Genomic DNA, 23,104 nt, shown 5'->3' with positions numbered 1-23,104 from the left:
TTCTCAGTGTTAATTATACCACCTCTCTGCTTGAAAATGGAGGAATTGGGGTTAAGAATTGTACACTTCTGGTCGGGCACGGTGGCTCATGCCTGTAATCCCAGCACTTTGGGAGGCCGAGGCAGGCAGATCACTTGAGCCCAGGAGTTCGAGACCAGCCTGGCCAACATGGTGAAATCCTATCCTACTAAAAATACAAAAATTAGTCAGCCATGGTGGCGGGCACCTGTAATCCCAGTTACTTGGGAGGCTGAGGGAGGGATAATTGCTTGAACCCAGGAGACAGAGGTTGCAGTGAGCCAAGATCATGCCACTGCACTCCAGCCTGGGCGACAGAGCAAAACTTCGTCTAAAATATATACATACACACACACACACACACACACACACACACACACACACACACACTTCTTTTTCTCTTCCCTATTCCCTATACCCATGTGTGTGTGGGGGGTGTGTGTGTGTGTTACAGCAGCATGTAAGTAACATCTTAGGAAAAGGGACTCTAGTCTTCCCAAGATGAATTGTACTTCTCGGGAGATAAGGCAGTACAAGTGTTTCCTTTCACTCCAGGTTAAGATGAAGGGCCTCTAGTTCTTCACTGCTCACCCTCTACTTTCATAGGAAAGGAATCTAGTTGAGAAGAGGTGGCTGAAGAATTACTGTAGAATACACTTCAAAGTAGAGGTAAACAGATCTCTTCTAGGGCCAACAGGTAAGGTCTGATTTTCAGGAAAGGCCTCACATTTTAGAGTTTTGAAGTTATCTTCAGTAATTAATACATTTATATTCTTGTATTAGGTGATAAAGATGTTCATTAAATGTAAATATTTAAAATATATCAATATTTTAGTATTTTTTACTATCTTAGAATTCTTAGGAAATGTAAACTTAGGTCTTGCTAGAACTCTGAGAAGTCCTTTCTGACAAGGCACAAAAAGCTGGATAGAGGCTAACCTATATATCACTCCAGGAGAAAGAGATTTACCACCACTTCCAATCCCAGTGGTTAAAGTCTCAGGGACCGGGAACTGAGTAAACTGATTATCAATGCTAAGGAGAGGCTAAGAGATGAGCTCTCTTACCAATCCATTTCACATCTGTTACAGAGGACTATTAAAGAAGCAGGGGGCTGGGCCCAGACTAATCACAATGTAGCAAAACCAAAAATTAAGAGGAAAATGGCAACGTTGTACATCTCTTAAGTCAAAGAGGAATTATAATGAAAACAACAATTTTGAAATAATTAATAAGAACATTACATATAAAAGTTATGATGTCCAAAGCCATAAAGAGAAGAAATCTATAGCTTTAAATGCTTTTATCATTAAACTACAAAGAATGAGAATATAACATGGGGGATATTTATTGAAAGCTTACAGTGTGTAGGGCCAGAGCAAAATATATTTCATTTAATCTTCATAGTACTTTTGAGGTAGGTACTGTATTTTCCCCTTTATAATAGCTAGGAGGTAGGTACCATATTTTGCCCTTATCTTTTTGAAATGCTCAGAAGTACAATTAGGCATAGAAGTATAATTATCCATGTAATGTTCTAAATATGTTATCTGTTTCCAAGAACTATTTCACGTGTTTCTTGATTCAATGCCACAAATATGTATTAATTCTTATATATAGGGCACTGTAAAAAAGAATATTAGACATTCTCTAACTTGTAAAAATCTAGTCAAGTATACTTGATATAAATGAGAGGGAGGACACAACTCATATTATGATTGCAACTAAGCCTACTAGCCAAAAATGGACTATATTAAATGCTAAAAATGATGCATAATCACAGTGCCATGGTTGCAGAGAGAAAAGCGATTCCAACTTGGGATGAGGACAGGAGTCAATTGCCATGCTTGTTGCCACTGTTCAGGGAAGAAGCTCTAAGTTGTTCAAAAAATTAATTAGTGCAAGTGAAGCAGGAAGAGCACATACATTTCTGCTTTATTAAAATATTGCATAAATACAGAGCAGTTGGGCACATCCATTCTAAGGCACTGTTCTGGTTTGAATGCAATTCCACAAGAGAGAAAAGAGAAGCCATCACATTCTGTATTTTTCATCTCTACATTCGGACTCCTCCCATATTATACGTTTATTGCTACTGGGATATCAGTTTGAGCCCCAGACTTATAGCAGCATCACACAAGGACCTGGATGACAAGAATTAAAGATACATCCTAGGTCTAGCAATTGGTATAATTGGCACTTAATTACAAACTCTCTTGCATTTTTCTCCACCTGTTTCCCAACTCTTGTTTAACTAAAAATATTATAAAATCTTTATGAGCCTGATCCATGAATTACATTTCTTTACTAGCTTCCACTAAGCCTAGAACAGGACTAGGACTAGTTAGGCACATAGTAGATACCCCCAAAGTACTTACATCACTTTCGAGAACTTCAAAGGAATAGAAGAGATATACTTTCCCTAATTGTAGTTTAAGGAAAGAATGACTGAGTATCTTCATAAAGGGAAAATGCTTGAATGTCCTATTTCTTGTATTTTATAACAAGGAACTAGGCTCAATGAATATTTTCATGTTTTAACAGGTTTAACTGACAATGAGAAGTCTTCCCTTGCTTTGGGAATTTGAGCTGTTACCATGATTACATGAGAACATTTATATAAGTAGCAACGTGTGTGTGTGTGTGTGTGTGTGTGTGTGTGTGTATGTAATTATAAGTAAAATTCAAAGAGGTTGAGAATCACTGGGCAACTTATAAATTATCTGAATTAGTGATCCTCATCTTCTTAAAATGATATGTGTATATACATATGTGTGTGTGTGTAAATATAAGTAAAATTCAAAGAGATTGAGAATCACTAGGCAACTTAAAAATTATCTGAATTAGTGACCCTCACCCCCTTAAAGTAGTATGTATGTATATGTGTGTGTGTGTGTGTCTCTGTGTGTGTTATACAAATTCATATATATTTTAAGAATTTTTCATAACACCCTTAAAACAACTGGAGATAACTAGGCTTGGGAGCAACTTAACTATACTGATAGCTATAGAAATATCTGTTTAAGGCAGTGTGTTCCAAGAGACATTTGCAGATTATTAGTTCTGTAGCTTATTATTGGGTATATGAAAAAGGTTTTGGGGTCAAGTAAGTTTGGAAAACATTGAGCCAAAAGAGGTGCTTTTTCCCTCCTTTCTAGAAGACCTCTCAGAGATTCTCACATGCTGATGTGCACTATGAATCTAAGAAGGCGAAACAGCAGGAAGCAATTCCCAAATATATTTGCAGAATATCTAGCAGAACTAAGTATTCTATGACACACACATATGGAGACACTAAATTAAAGAATGGGTAAAATTTTAAAAAGCACTGAAAGACACATGATTGAATACCAAAGGAGAGTGAAATACCAAAGGAGAGCAAAAGACCCTGGTTCTTCAGTCAATCACAATTAAATTAGATCCTGCTTGTATAATTTCAATTGCCAAATGGATTCTTCCAGACATAGAGCTTACTTATTCTGTGAACAAAATAAATTACCAGATTAATACTCTGCTTTTAGCAGCATTACCACAGACTGCTGACTAAGCAGACTAGCAAACTTTGCAAAATTCAAAAGTAAAGGTTAAAATCTTAATTTCTTTAAACATAAAAAATTTCAGTAGAAATAACCCAGTTCTTACCAGGCAAATGACATCCCCTTCATCCTTGTGTTCCTGACACATTTTTATTGTTTGACAAAATTCACTGTCTCCTTTCTTGCCACATGGGACACATCTAAAGCTTTGAATGAATATAATCATCTTTAATAATGACAGCAGAATAACTATAGTACTGCTATAATCAATACATCTGATAGACATGTTTATCCACTATATTGACCCTACCTCTAAAAGGATTGTCATAATTTATATGCTTTATGTTTACACCTATGATACAGTTGCCTTGGAACACAAAATTTTTCATTGTAATTAAAAAAAGAAGAGTTGTGCTGACAGAAGAAATCAAATCTAAGAAAATCACAAGAATAGATAAATACTCTAAAATTCATATAGCTTGGAAGATGGGTTTTAAAACTAGCAAAAAAAAAAAAAATAGCTGTCTATCTTATAAGCTTAAACAAAAGCTTCCAAGACAAACAGCCTGCTGCAGGTTAAGATTTTTTTTGAGTTAGTGTCAATTTGTGTAGGACCTGTTTCAGCGATTCTTAAATAAGTCCTCTAAAGTGAGTGACCTGGTGCATAATAAGGCCAGCTCTCTGTCTGAAGCTTTTAGAACAATGAGTACACTTGTACGGCTTCTCCCCTGTGTGGATTCTTAAATGAATAACGAGGCTTGGTCTCTGTCTAAAACTTTTCCCACAATAATTACACTTAAAAGGTCTCTCTTCAGTATGGGTTCTCTGGTGCAAAGTAAGAGCTGTCAGTCGACTAAAACTTTTCCCACAATTATGACATCTATGAGGTTTTTCACCTGTATGAGTTTTCAGATGTCTTTTAAGACTTGATCCATGACAAAAACTTTTCCCACACTCAAGACATTTATATGTTTCTTCTTCAGAATGGGTTCTCTGGTGCCCTATAAGATGTGATCGCCGAGTGAATCGCTTTTTACATACAGTGCATTCATAGGGTCTCTCCCCTGTATGAAGTCGTTGGTGTCTATAAAGATCTGAACTACGAAGGAATCTTTTCCCACATTCAGGGCATTTGTGAGGTTCTTCTCCTGAATGAATTCTCTGATGCCCAGTAAGTTGTGACTTTCGAGCAAAACATTTTCCACACTGAGGACATCGGTGAGGTTTCTCTCCTGGACTCTTTTTCTTATGGGGTTTGGGGTTGAGAGGTTCTTCCAAGTTGGAGTTCTCAGGTGTCTCTCCCAGAGTGGGGTTCTGCTGATCTACCAGTTTTGCTAAATCTGTCTGTAAATCCTCTGGGGGGGGTTCCCATTGATTTTCTAACTGTACATAGTCTTTTTGCAAAATGGGACCCTGGAGAGCATTCCCCTCTAAAGTGACAATAAATGGATACATAGTCTCCATTTTTTTCTGTTTTGAAGTATCTTCTTCATTTTCTATCCCAATCTCAAAACCTAAGAAAAGAAATAGAAACTGCAGATGATATTGTGTTCCATGGAGAAAAGAAAGTGAAGGAAAATGAAGAGTTATGTTAAACCAGTGGTAGGAACATAGAAATTCCTAAATAGAATTCCAAACTCTTTATCTTTATTTAGGTTAAATTTTTCTTTTTTTTTCCCCTAGTATATCAAAGAACAATTACTTACCTATCTTGGAATCAAGTAATTGTTTCATTTCTTTAGAATCCTGTAATTCCTTCACCCATGCCTCTTCTCTATTCTCCAATGAGAAGTTCATGTCAAGTTTCGGTAATGGATATCCTGGCCAGAAGAAAGATGGGAAGCATTACAGTTTGGTTCATCAGAGGTTTTTCCAAAATTTAGGCTGATTTCTTGGACACATAGCCTCTTAGTATCTACTTCCTACTCCATTACTATTACTTCACCTAAGTCTCTTACAACAGTCTTTTCTTTAAAAGATAAGAGCAAAATGAAAATGAGGTTGTGTTCAATTCAAAGCTATTCTCTAATCTATGGAAGGTGAGTGAATAAATTGTGCGCTGAAATCAATGCACTAAATCGTTTCAGCATCTATTTTGATACTAGATTTGCTTAGGTTAGAGCTAAAATATGAAATAAATGTCATAAAGTTTTGCCATATTAATACTGGAAAACACTGCTATTGAGTGCTAAATGAAGAGAGAGAGGTGAAAGTAGTAGTTAAAGTGTTTACTGGAAAATTTTCAGTGGGGTCTTTTGAATTTAAATGAAAATTGAACTGGGTTGAACCTAGCAAAAGCAGTATTTATGTTAGTTTCAGCTAAAGTCTAAAAGTGGATTCTTTTAAAATTAGCCCAAATGACTCATACAGGTAAAAATGACTATTAGCCAAAATGACTACAAAATAGTATTTCAAAGTGTCAATCTAAGGACAGCCAGGTGAAGTTTCTAACCACTCACTCTCCCCTTGTCTGACCACCCCTCTCCTCATTGACAGCTGGTATTGCTTACATCCTCTTTTCTGAGCCCCTTCTTCTCCTCCTTTATCTCTGGTCAAGTTTACTGGTCTTCAATGAAATGTAGGCTGTAAATTACTAATTTGATATCTAAATGTAGGCTGATGTTTAAATATTAGTATTATTAAAATGACATTAGGAATTTATTTTGACTAATGTTAATCTGAAGGAAAATTTAAATTCCAGAACATTATATTCAAGGCAGAGGAAGTGGACTAAAACATCTCATTTTAGTTTTTCATGAACAAAAATTTCCTTTTCAAGATTAAGAAACAAAAGCTGAATTTCAAATAAAAGTGCTATTTAAATTCACTATTTTGTTTTCATTTGGATTTCAAAGCTAAGAGTGAAATTACAGGGTAATATGAAACAGGTCAAATAAAATTGAAGGTAATAGATCAAAAGAAAGCTGCTGTGAAGTAAAAGATGGAGTTTCAATTGAAACTTGGAATAGGAGAGAATAGCAAAGGCTTAGATACAAAATACTGACTTATAATCTAAATGCATGGTAATCTGAATCCACATGACAAAGCAGCATAAGTAAAAATAAATATGTAATGAGAAAAGACAGTATAAATGAAAATTACCGCTTCTTTCTTTTGTTAAAAGATGTAAAAGGCAACTGTATAAAAATATGTATATAGTGTATTGCTGGGCATACAACATAGAGAAATGTAATATATTTCCCAATAACAGCAGAAATGAGGTGGGTAAGAGCAAAGTGTATGGGACTAAAGAAATGACTCCAGTTGGTAATTCAAATCCACAGGAACAAATGAAGAAAACCAGAAATGATAAACAATGTTAATATAACAAAAGTTATAATATATATTTTCCTTTCTTCTTTCAGCTTCTTAAGAGTCTTAAAATTATATAAAGCAATAATTATAACAATGTATTCTTGGGTTTAAAACATTTTTGATGTAATATATATGATAGTAATATCACAAAAAGGGGGAAAAGGGAACAGAGCTACATAGGAGAAACATTTCTATATCTCACTGGCATTAAGTTAGTATAACTCTGAAACCAATGATAAGATGTACATGGTAAATCCTAGAGCAACCACTAAAGAAACAAAAGTAGTAAAATTATTAAAGTAAAATATTACATGAGGAATATTTACTTAATGAAAAAGAAAGCAGTAAAAGAGGGATAGAGAAACAAAAAAGACTTGAGGCATATAGAAAACAGAAAGCAAAATGGCAGATATAAATCTAACCACATCAAAAATAAAATTAAATGTAAATAGATTAAATGATTTAATCAGAAAGCAGAGAAGGTCTGACTGGATTGAAAAGATCCAACCATATACTGTGTATAAGAGGTATCCTTTAGATTCAAAGATACAAATAGATTGAATGTAAAGGGATGGAAAAAGATATATCATACAAGTAGCAACCACAAGACAGCCAGTCAAAAGAGACATTAAAACAAACAAAAAAACTCATTACTAAGATATACAGGATCATTTTATAATGATAAAAATATTAATCCATCAGGAAGATATAACAATTATAATCATGTATGCACTTAATTTCTGAGTACTAAAATATGTAAAACAAAACCTGACAGAAATAGTACAAGAACCAGATAATTCAACAATAGTAGTTGGACACTTCAATAACTCCTTGCACTAACAGATAGAAAATCTAGGCAGAAGATCAATAATACAAGACAAAGAAAATACTATAAACCAACTAAACATAACAGAATAGAAATGAGAATCCAGCAATAAATCCATATATCGGTCCTGTGGTCAACTGATTCTGACAAGGGTTTCAAGGATATTCAATATAAAAAGAATAGCCTTTTCAACAAATCATGTTGAGACACCTGGATGTCTCCATGGGAAAAAAAAAATATTATTTGGACCTCTACTTTGTACCCTATTAAAAATTAATGAAAAATAGATCAAAGTCTTAGATGTAAGAGCTAAAATCATAAAACTGTTAGATGAAAACACAGGGGAAAATGTTCGTAACCTTGGATTAGGCAATGATTCCTTAAATCATCAAAAGGGCAAACAACAAAAGAAAAAACAATTACATTTGACTTCATCAAAATTAAAAAAATCTTTTGGGCTACAAAGAACACTATCAAGAAAGTGAAAAGACGGCCTACAGAATGGGAGAAAATATCGGCAAATCATATGTCTAATAAGGGACTTTTATCTAGAATACACAGTTGACCATTGAACAACATAGGTTTGAACTACACAAATGCACTTATAGGCAGATTTTCTTCCACCTCTGCCACCCCTGAGACTAAACTCTCCTCTATTTTGTTGATCTACATGTCTATTCTTATGGAAGTACCACACTGTCTTAGTTCATTTGTGTTGCTATAAAGACCTTTATAATGATCCACTTCCACATAATGGATAGTAAATATATTCTCTGCCTTATGATTTTCTTAATAACATTTTCTTTTCTCTAGCTTATTTATTGTAAGAATACAGTATATAACATATGAAATATGTGTTAATTGACCACTGATGTTATCAGTAAGGCTTCCAGTCAAACAGTAGGCTATTAGTAGTTAAATGTGGGGGAAACAAAAGTTATGTATATGGATTTCCAGCTGCACAGTAGGTCAGCACCGTTAACCCCCACATTGCTCAAGGGTCACCTGTATAAAGAACACAGACAGTTCAATAATAAAAAGACAAATAATTCAATTAAAAATGGGCAAGGGAACTAAATAGATCTATGAAAATATACAAATGACCAATAAGCACATGAACGCATGTTCAGCATTGTTACTCTTCAAAGAAAGAAGAGTATCAAATCCACAATCAAAACCACGATGAGTCACTATTTCATACCCATAGGATGGCTAGAATAAAAATGTCAAATAATAATAATAAATGTCGCCCAGGATGTGAAGAAATAAGAGTGCTTGTACCCTGCTGGTGGGAATGTAAAAGAGTACAGCCAGTTTGTAAAAGTTGAGAAGTTCCTGAGAAGTTTAAACATAGAGTTACCATATGACCTAGCAATTGTGCTCCTAGGTATATACCCAAGAAAAATGAAAACATATACAAATACAAAATGTCATACTCAAATTTTTATAGCAGCATAATTCATAATAGCCAAACTATAGAAACAATCTAAACGTTCATCAGCTGTTGAATGAATAAACAAAATGTGGTATAACGTCACAATGGACTATTCAACCATAAATAGGAATAAAGTATTGATACATGTTACAACAAAGTTGATCCTTGAAAGTATGCTCAGTGAAAGAAGTTAGTCATAAAAGACCACATATTGTATTATTTCATTGATATGAAATATCCAGAATAGGCAAATCTACAGGGACAGAAAGTAAATTAGTGGTTGCTTCGGAGTGGGAGAGATGGGGGCCAAGAGGTGATAGCTAAAGGGTACAGGGTTTCTTGTTGAGGTGATGAAAATATTCTAAAATTGACTGCGGTGACAGTTGTACATATTGTGAATACACCAAAAAACATTAAATTGTACACTTCAAAGGGGTGACAATATATGGTATGTGAATTATATTTCAATAATGCTATTTAAAAAAAGATGTAAATGTAGAAAAAAACATTTAAATATTGACATCATTAAATGATATTAACAAATTAGTTTGGCTAACATTAATCTGAAGTAAAATTTAGATTTCAGTACATTATATCAAATCCTAGGAAGTAGTGTAAAATACTTTATTTCATATTTTCACAGGGAAAAAAACAATAGATTTTAGATTAAGAACTATAAAATACACTTCCAATAAAATGTTTCATAAACTCACTATTTTGTTAATAATGCTTGGATTTAAACCCAGGAGTGGGATAATTGAATGATGTGGTGGAACAGGCCCCCCCCCAAAAAATAGAAATTATACATTTAAAAAATAAGAGTAGAATTGGATTGTTCGTAACACAAAGGATAAATACTTGAGGAGACAGATACCCCATTTACCATGATGTGATTATTATGCAATGCATGCAATGTATTAAAACATCTCATGTACCTCATAAATATATACACCTAGTATGTACCCACACAAATTAAACAAAAAAAATTTTTAAGTTAGTGGAAAAAATAAACTGGAGTTCATTGATTAAAGCTGCCATCAAGTAGAAGGGAGAAGGAATTGAAACTGGGGAGAGCAGCAAGTAGCAAAGACTTAGGATGGTAGAAGCCTGGAGGCCCAGGAGATTTCAATATGAAAGCCAGAAAAACAGTTTTGGGAATGACAGGAATTGTTCGTATGGCTATTCTCATCTTACAGAGCACAAACTTGAAACTCTTAAGGTTATAGATTTCATCAAATATCACTTCAAAACCAGGCCCAGACACCTGCTCCTTAGGTAAAAGAAGCTCTATGACCTAGTTGAAGGACTAAATGCAGCCCTGGAAGCAGAATCTGGTACCCATGAGATCTAAGGGCAGCTGCGTCTCATGGGCCTCTCATGGGCCTCCCATATTGGCCCTCAAGTCTAGCTGCTACTTTCTGCACAGCACCGAATTACAGAGATTTGAGTACTTTTGCTTTGGTTCCTTGTCCCCAGCATCATATTCCTGGTGCCAGCTTTCAAAAAGCTTGGCCCCAAACTGGGTGCATCAGGAGTCTCCACACCTTGGATGTGAAAACATGGTGCTCAAACTTGAGCTTCTTCATGGATGTCAACCTAAAGCACTTCTTATATGTGTAGCACACCCCACCCCAACCCTGCTGTCCTGAGTAATATTCAGATACTTCTGGACACTATTATCAGTTTATTTGCATTTCTCAACCTTATTTTCACAGTCCAAGTCAGCTAAAACCAATTCCCATTCACTTTTGACCCATGTCTCACCTTTTAGGTATCAGTTCCCATCCTCTACTCTTACATATTGAATAAAATACCACCACGAATGCTGAATAAAACTGACGCTTACTGAAAGCGTTTCCACAGATATATTTGCCCTTGTCTGTTGGCCAACATAGCGAGAACAGCTATAGCTCTTACATAGCAAAGATAAGTGAAGATGAGCAGAATTTGGCATTCCTATATATTGTGGTGGGAGGATAAACTGGTACAATAATTTCAGAAGGCAATTTGACAATATCTATTAAAGTTTTAAATGCCCATTAATCAATCAATCCCAATTCTAGAAATTTATCATATCAATACCTGCATATATTGTATTCTCCAAATGTTTTCTAGTTTGGCTCTATGGCTTCTGGGTCAAAGTTGAGTGGCAATAAAAAAGCAGGCATTAATGCCTACTTCTGTCAGGGGGCTCTTCTCTTTACCCTCAATGTAAGCTATCTGTAAAGTACTATTATTGGTGAGTGGTTTTACAGTAATAGAAGAAACATTAACTGCTGGTCAGTAAAAAGAGAAGGGCCCTACACTTCACTTCTATGAGCCCCCTTTTTTTTAGCTCCCACAGGAATGAGAAACACAAAGAAATGATAAATGTTTAAGGTGATAGATATGCTAATTACCCTCATTTGATCATTACACATTATACACACATATCAAAATATCACTCTGCATCCCATAAATAGGTACAATTATTACATATCAATTAAAAATAAAAGGAAAGGTTGGGTACGGTGGCTCATGCCTGTAATCCCAGCACTTTGGGAGGCCATGGTCAGGAGATTGAGACCATCCTGGCTAACATGGTGAAACTCTACTAAATATATAAAAAATTAGCCGGGCATGGTGGCGGGCGCCTGTAGTCCCAGCTACTCGGGAGGCTGAGGCAGGAGAATTGAACCCGGGAGGCAGAGCTTGCAGTGAGCAGAGATCGCAACACTGCACTCCAGCCTGGGCGACAGAGCGAGACTCCATCTCAAAAAATAAATAAATGGAAAAAGGAAGGGCCCTACAGATAGAAACCAAAGCCTGTTACCTTAAATTTAATCATGTCTCCTGGTTTGGAGACCATAGTCTAGAACATTAGTTTTCCAATGACAATACTATATTGCCCAGGATGTTAAACTCATCCTCTGGCTATAACTAAGAGATCCATGATAAGATATATTATATTTGACCAAATTAAGTGAAGAAATTTTACTTAGGAAAAGTTAACTGAAGAAAAAAAAGGAAATCAGTTTTTGATTTTTTTTTTTTTTTTTTTAAGTAAAAGGCTATTAAGTCCAGGCATGGTTGATTTAAAATCAAAGACATTGTGTCATCCTCCTTGCTTTCTCTTGGATCCTTTGCTCTGGAGGAAGCCTGCTGCCCCATCATAAGGATACTTAGGTAACCTATGGAGAAATTCCTTTGGCAAGGAATTGAGGCATCCTGCCAGTCCCTGCTGACATCTTCACAACTACAAGAGAGACTCTGAGCCATAAACATCTAGTAGACCACTCCTGAATTCCTCTCAAAAACAGTAACATGATAAATACTTTTTCCTTTAAGCTGCTAAGTTTTGGGGATAATTAATTACCCTTCAATAGCTATCCAATGCAAAGAGGGAAAAGCAATTGGAGATTAACAAAGAAGGTGCTTCACTGAATGTTCTCCTCATCCTATACTCAGGCAATGGCTTCATTAAGCCCCATTAGCAAAGACTGTCTCATAAGAGCTTCACTACACCAAGAAATGTCATTACTATAGTTAGGGGTTAGATATTAGCTTATGGTAAATTTTTTGGTATAGTAGAATAATCTGAGGAAGTTTAAGTTATAAGAATCTTCTGATGCTTTCTAGACAGCATTTGTTTGTCCTATAATTTACTTTAAATTTTCATCTCTCATATCCTTCATCACCAAAAAGATGTGATCTTTCACATTTCACAGACATTCCAAATGAAACCTCATCAATTGAAATGAAAAACCCAAGGCTTTGACAACTCAAAATGCAATCCAGTTTTGGTATACAAATTTTGAACTCCATATTTTCAAAGATAAGCATGATATATTTTATGTTTTTGGGACCAGCGTCTCCTTGCTGCTTTTCTTTCTGATTGCAGACATTCTAATATTATTGCTTATCTCTGGCATCAAAGTGTCCAGTATGAATTCAAATAAGGGATTTTGTTTTAAAGTTTGTTGTTTTTTTTTTTTTTTTTGAGACAGAGTCTTGCTTAGTCGCCCAGGCTGGAGTGCAGTGGCGCGATCTCGGCTCACTGCAAGCTCCGCCTCCCGGGTTCACGCCATTCTCCTGCCTCAGCCTCCCGAGTAGCTGGGACTACAGGCGCCCGCCGCCTCGCCCGGCTAATTTTTTGCATTTTTAGTAGAGACGGGGTTTCACCATGTTAGCCAGGATGGTCTCGATCTCCTGACCTCGTGATCCGCCCGCCTCGGCCTCCCAAAGTGCTGGGATTACAGGCGTGAGCCACCGCGCCCGGCCTGTTTTAAAGTTTATGTCTTCCTTAGATCACTTTATATTGTTCACTTAAGTTCTCTTTTAGTTTGCAATGAATGTGTATATGTGTTTTCAGTTACATTACATGAAAAAAATATATATGCACAATTCACATATACTCAACAACCTAATTTTTTGCTGATAGGAAATAGGTTCCAAACGTTAATATAAAATCAACTGACTTCTTCCATTACTTTTGAATTTCTTCTCCACTCAGCTGGCATCTTGTACTTTCCATTCAGTTTGCAATAGAACGTATTTCATGTGATACATCAAATATACTTTTGTTTAAAGTAAAGGTTTAAGTAACCTTTAAATAATAGAATAAGCCTTGCAACATTTTCCAAAGCATAATATATCACTTTAAACGGTCATAAGAAAAGGATAATTTCCTGTCCTCCAAATTTGTAATTTTTATCTTTTAATTATATCTATCCTTTGTTAAATATACTAGATTTCCATGTGCTTTAGAGAGCAAAATATTGACACCAGATAAATATTGCTACTATGTGATATCTGTACCTGCAATGTTGACAAAAGGAGCGAATTAACATGGGGAAACAGAATGCAAATACAGAAAGAGTTATACTTCAAATATTACTAGCTAAGTTTTACTACTTGTTCCAGGCATATACACATAAACACAGACTTTTTTTAAGAATTCCTCAATAGACTATGAAATGTAGATGATGTAAAGACTGGAACATAAATGGCAATATTACATAGTTCTGCTTTGACCACAATATGTATACTTGTAAAGTTTTCCTCTTTTGTCACTTTTATTTAAAAATATGCTGGAGATCCACAAGCACCTCATACTCTGTATGTTCAAATCTAAACTCAACTTGACCCGTCGAATCTGATCTTCCTCTTTTGTTTGTCATGTCAGCGAATAATATTACCATCTACCCAGATGAATGGCCAGAAACCTGGATTCCATCCTTAATCCCTTCTTCTCCATCACCCTGACATCCAGTCAATCACTAAGCTCTGTTATTTCACACCTGTTAAATATCTTTTGAACTATATTTTCACTCCATCATCACTAACATGCCCTTGCTTTAGAACAACATCCTCTCACCTGAATGATGGCAACAACCTCCCAAATGGGGTCCCTGCTTTCAGTGGTATGTACCCATTCCTACTATAGCCAGAATAATCTCCTAAAATGCAAATTTGTGTGTATTGCTCTGGTATTGGAGAACCTCAAAATGGTTCCCCACTTCCCTGATAATCAAGTGTGACTTCTCCATGAGGCTACAAGTTCTTCATGACCTAGGACCTTGCTTCTCTCTCCAGCCTCTTCTATTGCCACTCCCGTCCCACTGCTCTTCTATGTCCCTTGCACTGCAGCAGGAGGTCTTCTCTCTCCCTTCAGGACTTTGCACATGCTGTTGCTTTTGATCCCAGCCCTCTCTGCTTCCCATGTACACCACTCCACAGGCTCACTTTGATCCATCCTGTAGGTTTTAACCCAGATCCTCCTTCCTCCAGACTTCCCTCTCAGCCAAAAGTTGGCTAGGTGGCCCTTATCCATGCTCCCGGGCATTCTATTCCTCCCAACACACAATTTACTCTCCGATTTCTGTCACATACAGGACAAAAAGTCCTACCGACATATCTGAATTGTCCACTGAACTGTAATCTCCAGGATGACCAGAGCTGCTTTTCTGCCTTGTATGTTACTGAATCCCCAGGGTCTGGCATGGTGTCTGGCTCCTCAAAGGTGCTCGTAGATAGTGGTCAAATGACTAAATGATATTAATATGATGTGGAAAGGGACATGGTTACTAATCCTGGGTACTGAGCTAGTTATGGATGGATCAGACATTTACATTTTATAACTTGGACAGTTCTTATTTTCATTTCTTATGTGTCTTCTGTCATCTCAGTATTTAACAGTCTCTTGAACATGCCACCATGTTGAAACAGTGCCTGGAGGAGTCAGGGGAGAGGATTCCGGCCACACTTGGGTCAAAGCTTTAATGTGAGGGGTAGAAGAGGTACAGGGAACACTGGGTAAGAAAACCCCAAAGGAGAAGCCGGGTGCAGTGGCTCATGCCTGTAATCCCAGCACTTTGAGAGACTGAGGCAGGTGGATCACCTGAGGTCAGGAGTTCAAGACCTGCCTGGCCAACATGGTGAAACCCTGTCTCTACTAAAAATACAAAAATTAGCTGGGTGTGGTAGTGCATGCCTGTGATCCCAGCTACTTGAGAGGCTGAGGTAGGAAAATCGCTTGAACCTGGGAGGTGGAGGTTGTAGTAAGCCGAGATTGCGCTACTGCACTCTAGCCTGGGCAACAGAACAGGACTCCGTCTCAAAAAAAAAAAAAAGAAAGAAAATCCCATGGGGAATAAAATATAGGAGCAACTGGACTATGTGATCCTGCTGCCTTTCTCCACTTGGACTTTCTCCTTCTAGAACTAACCCCTGTTGTGTCTGGGCCAGTGATTCTCAAACTTTAGTGTGTGTAGCACTCACCTGCAGAGCCTGCTAAACATACACCCCTGGTGTTCATGCTGCGAATGGTCTGCTTACTACAGTTTGAAAAACACTGTAATAGGTACTGTTTTAATGAGGTAGATATTTCCTTTAGACTGTGGTAAGTGGTTGATCTTATAGGATCTAATGAGACTATATTACTAAAGTATTAAAAAAAAATAATAATAAGTTTGAATAAGGCTCTGATGCCATGAAAGCAACCGAGGCCCTAGGGGCCCACGACATCACAGTTCCTGTTGATTAAAATTGGGCTGAGAAATGAGTCCTTATCCAGAATCCAAACTCCCATAGTTTTCCTGTGTAACATTCTTGATCAAAAGACTCCTTATCAGGGTCATTAGCTTAAAGGGTTCCTAATCCCAGGGTTCTATCCAAAGTACTCTGTTCCCTACTATTCCCAGAGAGATTTTTTTCCTCTTCTTTATCTGAGTGGTCCGTTTCCATTGGGTAATTGGTGTTTGTAGCCCAACCCCAACCCTTGAGAATTCCTGAACTCTCAAAACAGAAACAAAAGAAAGGAGAGAAACCCTTGTCTTACCAGGGTCCAGAAAGGGCTGACATTCTCCAGTAGCACCATAGTTCAGCTCCTGTGGCCCTGCCTGTGGGATCCACGCCTCTGCTACTGGGGCCTCCTGGGCAGGTCCCATTACCTGGAGTGCAGGTGCCTCTAGGTGCATGGTTGGTGGTATGTGTGCTGTTCCCACTGGTGCCAGTTCTTCCAAGAGCATGTCATGCATATCAACCTGGGGGAAATGCCAGAACCATCACTCTCAAGTCTAGACCAACAGTGCCCAGTAGAATTGTATGAGAATCATGCATGTAATTTTAAATTTTCTAGTGGCCATATGAATAAATTTTTTAAAAAGTTAAGGCCAATCTTAATAGTACGTATTACTTAATCCAATGCAAACAATCAGGATTTCAACATGTAATCAATATGAACAATTATTAGTGAGATATTTCACCTACTTTTTTCATACCAAGTCTTCTGCATGTGGTGTGTATTTCATACTTACAGCAGATCTCAATTTGCATTGGCCATATTTCAAGGGCTCAAGAGCTGTACATGACTAGTAGTGACTGTATTCAGCAGCAAATGTCTAGACCACATGAAGATAAAATCTTATATAGTAAACAAAACCAAGGAGACAGAGAAAGGAAGGGCAACCACCAACCCAAGTACCCTAGGGAGACAGAAAACTTCAGAAGACTCCTGTTCAGGAGCCCTGAAGCTAACAGCTCCTGCAGAGAACCCCCATAGACAAGATCGGAGTATCCCTGATGCCCATCTGGAAGCTCCTGCTCCCTTTTCCCAAAGATACTGCACTCTCTCAGTCATGGCACTTCTGAAAAGAGGCTTTACATAGTCATTCTGAATGGCAGACAGTGCCATTGTCCCCATGGGGAGTTTTGGATATGCTGACAGGTGGTGGCTATCAGAATTTAATGGAACATAATTTACAATGCAGAATTGTTCCAGGTCCCTACCAAGTGTGGAATGTCCCACTCAAACATTCATGTGAGTAAAAAGAACCTGTCAAGAACCCCACCCTATTGGTCAAATAAGTACAATTGTTTTGTGTTTTTTTGCATAGTTTCAGCACAAATGAAATTTTCTAGGAATGCACTAATGTGAAAAGCAAAGACTACACTGCTTATTGTTCAGATTTACCAAGAGTCATATGCCACTTTGGAAAATCACATGATGAGCAGGAAAACTGTTCATAGTACTTGAGCTTTATCAGTCTGAATTTCTGGCTGTCCCATTCACAATGATTGTAAGCACAGATGCAAGCATCTGACAACTTCATGACGTTCGGTCAGGCCTCAGCATGTATATGTACAAATCCCTATCAATTTGTAACAAACTATGTTTCTTTTCCTTTCTATTCCTTCTAGACTTGATTCAGGGTTGGCAAACTTTATAAAGAGCCAAATAGTAAACATTTTAGGCACTGTGGGGCACATTCACTGTCAATTCTTCTCCTTCTTCCTCTCTTTTTCAATGACCTTTCAACAAGATAAAAACCATTACGTACAGAGTACAGATAAACAGGCTAGAATTGGCCTTCAGGCCATTGAGCAATTTACTGATGCTTTGGGTTGACGTATGTGGGTAGATTATGCTATCTATCAATTTCATTTGTGCATAGGAAAGTGGACATTACAAACTATTTGTTATAGAAGGGAAAGAGTCTGATAGAGTTAAAAGCACTGACTCATTTGCTGAGTTCAGCAGAAGAGAAAAAGGAAAAGGACTCTGGAGAAATCTTGAGGCTGGGGAATGACACAGAGACAAATGTGTGGTCTAGTCCCAGCTGCCGCAGCTACTTCCTTTGGACCAATCACAAAGATCCCACATTCTTTTCTTACCTGCTGCTCTGGTATCTCAAGTTCTCTCTGCAAGTCTTCTATCAGTGACACAACTCTTTCTCTATTCTCTGGGCAGTGCTCCCTCACCCAGGTCTCTATCTCTGTGGGCAGGATAGTTAGGAATTGCTCCAACACTAGCAGCTCCAGGATTTGTTCCTTAGAGCGCATCTTTGGCTTCAGCCATTGACAGCAAAGCTCCCAGAGCTTGTTAAATGCTTCATGAGGCCCAGCTGCTTCTCTGTACTGGAACTGCCTGAAGCGCTGACGGAAAACTTCACAGTCAGTATCATACTCTTGAAACACAGAGCCTTGATTCAAGGATGCCTGGATTGCACAACCCAGGGCCACAGCCATCGCCCCCTTCCAGCAGTTTACAGTTTATCTGGAGCCTCACTTCTCAGATTCCAACTCGTTTCTCTCTGAAATCGTTGGGGTGGGAGGGAGCCACCTACAGCTAAGGACAGAAAAAAATGAGAAAGGAGAAACAGGAGTGGTCACAAGAGGGCTTACTTACCTCCGTTAACTTCTTTTTTTTTTTTTTTAACCAAAGAACCTCCGTTAACTTCTTTTTTACCAAAGACCTAAAGCAGTTCATTATTTTTCTCTTGGTTTTGAGAATCTGATGAGAGCTTCAGACTCACTTCCTAGAAAAATACATATACACGTCCTATTCTGCATCTAGTTTCAAAAGTTTATATAATCTCAAAGCCTCTAGAATTGTGCTTGCTGTCAAATATGGTAGCCAACAGCCCCATGTGGTACTTTAAGTTTAGTCAAAAATTTAGCTTCTCAGTAATATTAGCTAAATTTCAAATGCTTAATAGACTTCACTGCAAAAAGGTCTATTGGACAGCTCTGCTCTAGAATTCCATGGTCTCAGGCTAAGGATCCTGAATTTATTAATAAACGAACCCTTACAGATCTCTTGGCATTTAACCTATTCCCAGTTCAATTCCAATTGTCATGTGTTTCTGAATATATGTAGATCTCAAAAGAAATGGAGAAGGAATACTAACAATACTTCCATAAAACTTTGAAAGTCCATCTAGCTTTAAGTACCCCCTAATGGCCTTCAATCAAAGTGAACTTAGGTAGAGCCATGGTTTGCAAAGGCAGCAAATTGTCCATCTCTCATTCTTGCCCTTACCGAGTCTGCGTAATTCCCCCATTAACCCCATGCCTTTCCTTCCCCACTCCTCTCCACCACAGCATTCCAAGAGGATTTCCTATGTGAAAAATACACTGCAATAGGGAGGCCATTAGGAATTTGCTATGCATTCTCAACGAGGGATATTGAGTTCATGCTATGTGCCAGATACTGTTCTAAGCATTCCACATATACTAGTCAATTAACCCTCACCCAAGGTTAGGAGCTGGGTACTAGTATTATCCCCTGGACACAGATGAGGGAATTGAGGTTTGAGGCTTAGGGGGATTGAACAACTTGTCTAAGGTCACATGGTAAATGCCAGAGGGAAATGGTGATTATGTCAAAATCTATATTCTCCAGCAATCAAAAGGTCTAAATGTTCTTGGTGTAGTCTTTGAGGTCACAGAGACAGTCATATACATGTTTCTACACGTCTCAAGACCTGTATCTGCCCATGTGCCATGGTTCCTCTCTCTCTGCATGTGCTGAGACAGCTGCTGTAGTTGTTCTCTTATCTGGAGGGGATTCAAGGGGAAAAAACATACTCATGACTCTCTTCCTACCCAGTCAACCCAAATCAGCACTCTGTCCTTGTATCCCCCTTTACCATGATGGTAGCCTGACTTTAGGAGATCGATTTAGGTATGATAACCTGCTAGCTGTGTGACCCTGACACCCAGCGCCTCTGTTTGTAACAGAAGATAATCATAGCATCTACTTTATAAAATGTTCTGCGTGGATCCAATTGCATGGGAAGCGAATAGCAGCATGCCCAGCACAGAGGAAGCACTCAATTAAAGTTTATTGCTTGTCAGGAGTCATTCCTAGGGGGCCTCTATTTCCCAGAGTCTAGGCACCTAACCGTTGCTGGAGGGCATCCAGGAACTGTGCTGTTTTTGGCTCTGGACCCATCCGTTAATCTGCTCCAGCCTCACAGCTGGCCAGCCCTTCCCTGACTGACCCAAAACCATCCACCACGTCTACCAGGGAATTGACCCTTCGGGTTTCCTTTGATGGACCCTTCCCAGAGAAACGTTCATTTCACTATGGGACCAGTGATTTCTCTCCAAACCCTCTCGTAGAGAATCCACCCTCATGGGGCCTATAAGAAAAGCGATGTGTGTAGAGAGCACTCGAGGAACGGCAAGAGTGACACGTCCCTAAAAAGTCTAAAAGCTGGTTCAAAATCGGATGCTAGTGTCTCGGGCGCGGCCCCTGTTCACTCTTGGGTGACGAGGTCCCGCCACCTGAAGGGGAGCTCCCAGCCCAGAAGGACTCCCGGGAAGGCCCGGTCGGGTCGCAGGGAGTGGCGGCGGGGACCCTGGCCGGATAGGGGCCCGCCGCCCACCACTCCTTCCCGCGCCCGCCGTCCGGGGCACAGCTGGAATCACCCAGTTGGCATGGTCCCGGCCAGGGAAAGGAGCCCCGCTACCCGCGCCCGCGCCCCAGGGAACGGCCACGCCCTCTGGCCGCTCGGGGACTCACCGCCTCAGCGCCCACGGTTCTCCCAAGCTCACCGGCAACTGCCCAGGGCGCAGGCGCAGGGCTGCGCTGCGGACTACATCTCCCGACAGGCCACACGCCGCCCGCCGCGCTGTGCGCCCACAGGGATGCTGACGTGGGAGGGGCTGGGACTCTTCCTGGCTTCGACCAGCCTCAAGCTGTTTTGGAAGGGCTCCCGTTTCCTGTTTAAGCGCTTCTTAGTCCCAGGGTGTTGGGTGGGGTGAACCCCGGGTCGTGATCCAAATGCGCGCTTCTGCTCCTTGAGCCTTGGAGTAACTGGAGCGGGTGGGGACCACCTTTAAATCTGTTATGACACGGTCAGTGATTCTTAAACCTGGCTGTGTGGGGAGAATTTGTAGGGAGAGCTTGTTAAAAAGTCGTGTTTCGGGGCTCCACCCGCTACCCCGATGCATTGAATCTCACAGGAACCCGGGGATTCGCATTTTAATAAACTATTCTGGAGATTTTGACTCCGGTCGTCAGCCTGCAGTTCACAGTGGCTTTGGATTTGCTTTTTAGTATCCCCCATCTTCAAGACCTAAGCTTCGATCTCGCGACCCCGCCCATTACCCTCTGCCTTCGATAGCCACAGAAGTCTCTGGGGTCTTAAGGTTTGCCTGCTGGCCCCGCCTCTTGTCTTTCAATTGGTCCCTCGCTGGTCCCGTCCTGGAGCCAAATTTTCTTTTCTGATTGGTCAGCTGCGAGTTGTGGCGAGACCTGATCCAATGGCCGCCTGAAGCAATGGTGTCGTTCGTGAAACGCAGCCCTATCGTTGGTCCTAAGCTGACAAATTGGTCTGTGGACGCCAAACTTCAGTGCTAGGACTTTCTGCGTGTGGACAGGGGGCCTGGTCCTGCGTGGGTCCAAGACAGACAGGAGAAAGCTGCCTGCTTTTGTGCCTCCCGGAGGCCCTGGTGGAAGCGAAACGGGGGCAGGAGCTGCACTGTCCCAAGCCCAGTGAGGCGAAGCTACCGGAGACAGCTCCGCCGGGTCCAAAGTTGGGCTTACCGGCTGGAACTTGAAACCCGGGCATGTCGGACTCCTGCTGAAGCCATCATTCCTCTCTCCTGGCCCTGGGCGCCTTCGCCGGCGGGGACAACTGGTTTCGGGGCCAAGGTGGTCTGGGAGCCTGACGGTGACTTCTGGCCTGGGTTCCCACTAGCGGAAAGGGTTCCCCTCCCGTGAGAGGGAAACTATGGAAGTTCCTACGCCTGGAGCCAGAACTCCTGCTGCTACCGCCCGACTCAAAGTTTAGTCTGGCGGCCTCCCACCTGTGCTTCTGAGGGTTCTGCTTCCAAGAGGCTGCTGGTGCCCGGGACACCCGCAGGCTGCTCTTAGAGTTTCGCCATGGGTGACTTCGGCCTGAGATGCGCTCCATGGAGCAGATTCTGGAGTTGCTGGTGCTGGAACAGTTCCTGACTATCCTGTCCCAGGACATCCACAGCAGGGTGCAGAAGCTGCAACAGGCGAGCTGTGAAGAAGCTGTAACTCTTTTAAAGTATATGTATGACTTTTAAAAGATAGAGCTTGTGAAAGTGAGGGAATAGGTGAGTGAGAAAGGTTTTATCTGCCATCTTCCTCAAGGAGGCCCAGCCTCCCCTTTATTCACAGGGTTCTGGGTCTGGTGGGTCCAGAGGACTGAGATATCTCGCTGTCTTAGTTCCCCATTCAGATTTTCTTGATTGCCCTCAGTAGACCTTACACGGGCCAGTGATTTTTTTTTTTTTTTTTTTGATAGTCTTCTCTGGAACATTCATCCTCCAGATTGCTTTTGGTTTCCACAGGGAGACAGTGTCGCTGTCATAGTGTCAGCTCGGGAGGTAGATCAAAGGGGGCTTTCAACTCCTGGCTCTGCTCCCTACTAGCTGTGCGACTCTGGGCAAGTGACTCTTGCTTGGCTGGGCTTCACTTTCTGCATTGGGCAAATGCAGAAAGGGTAATAGACCCTTCTGGGGTTGTTTGGAGGATTAAAGGGAGAGCAGTATGTCCGTGGTAATCGCACGGCTGGCACACAGCTAGTGCTTGAAACTGTGAGCTGCTGTTAGGTTAGGGGCAGCAGTCTGGTCTCTGCAGAGATGGGTCTCAGTTAATTGTGAACTTAGACAGTTTGGCACTGAGGCTTTGGGGTCACTGTCCCAGGGGCACCCAAGTAAGCTTGTCTAAATGAG

General features: G+C 40.0%; 1 protein-coding gene across 2 annotated transcripts; it reads right to left on the bottom strand.

Annotated features, from left to right (window-relative positions):
* Positions 1-1,936: 1,936 nt before the first annotated feature.
* Positions 1,937-20,983, bottom strand: ZNF449 (zinc finger protein 449). 2 transcript variants are annotated; one of them, XM_025373378.1, is made up of 6 exons: positions 20,919-20,958; positions 19,854-19,948; positions 18,284-18,737; positions 16,449-16,653; positions 5,261-5,374; positions 1,937-5,068 (listed from the first exon to the last, which is right to left on the bottom strand). In XM_025373378.1, exons 3-6 carry the CDS (start codon positions 18,635-18,637, stop codon positions 4,185-4,187), a joined length of 1,557 nt encoding a protein of 518 aa, XP_025229163.1. In that variant the 5' UTR covers positions 18,638-18,737; positions 19,854-19,948; positions 20,919-20,958; the 3' UTR covers positions 1,937-4,184. The 2 variants fall into 2 exon arrangements, with proteins under 2 accessions (XP_025229163.1, XP_025229162.1); XM_025373377.1 differs by lacking the exon at positions 19,854-19,948 and having other exon boundaries at positions 20,919-20,983.
* Between the last annotated feature and the right edge of the window lie 2,121 nt (positions 20,984-23,104).

The sequence above is a fragment of the Theropithecus gelada genome, chromosome X (genome assembly GCF_003255815.1).
Source record: "Theropithecus gelada isolate Dixy chromosome X, Tgel_1.0, whole genome shotgun sequence".
NCBI classification, from domain to species: domain Eukaryota; kingdom Metazoa; phylum Chordata; class Mammalia; order Primates; family Cercopithecidae; genus Theropithecus; species Theropithecus gelada.
Note: the sequence above shows the minus strand (reverse complement) of the source record. Positions and strands in the feature narration are given on the sequence as shown.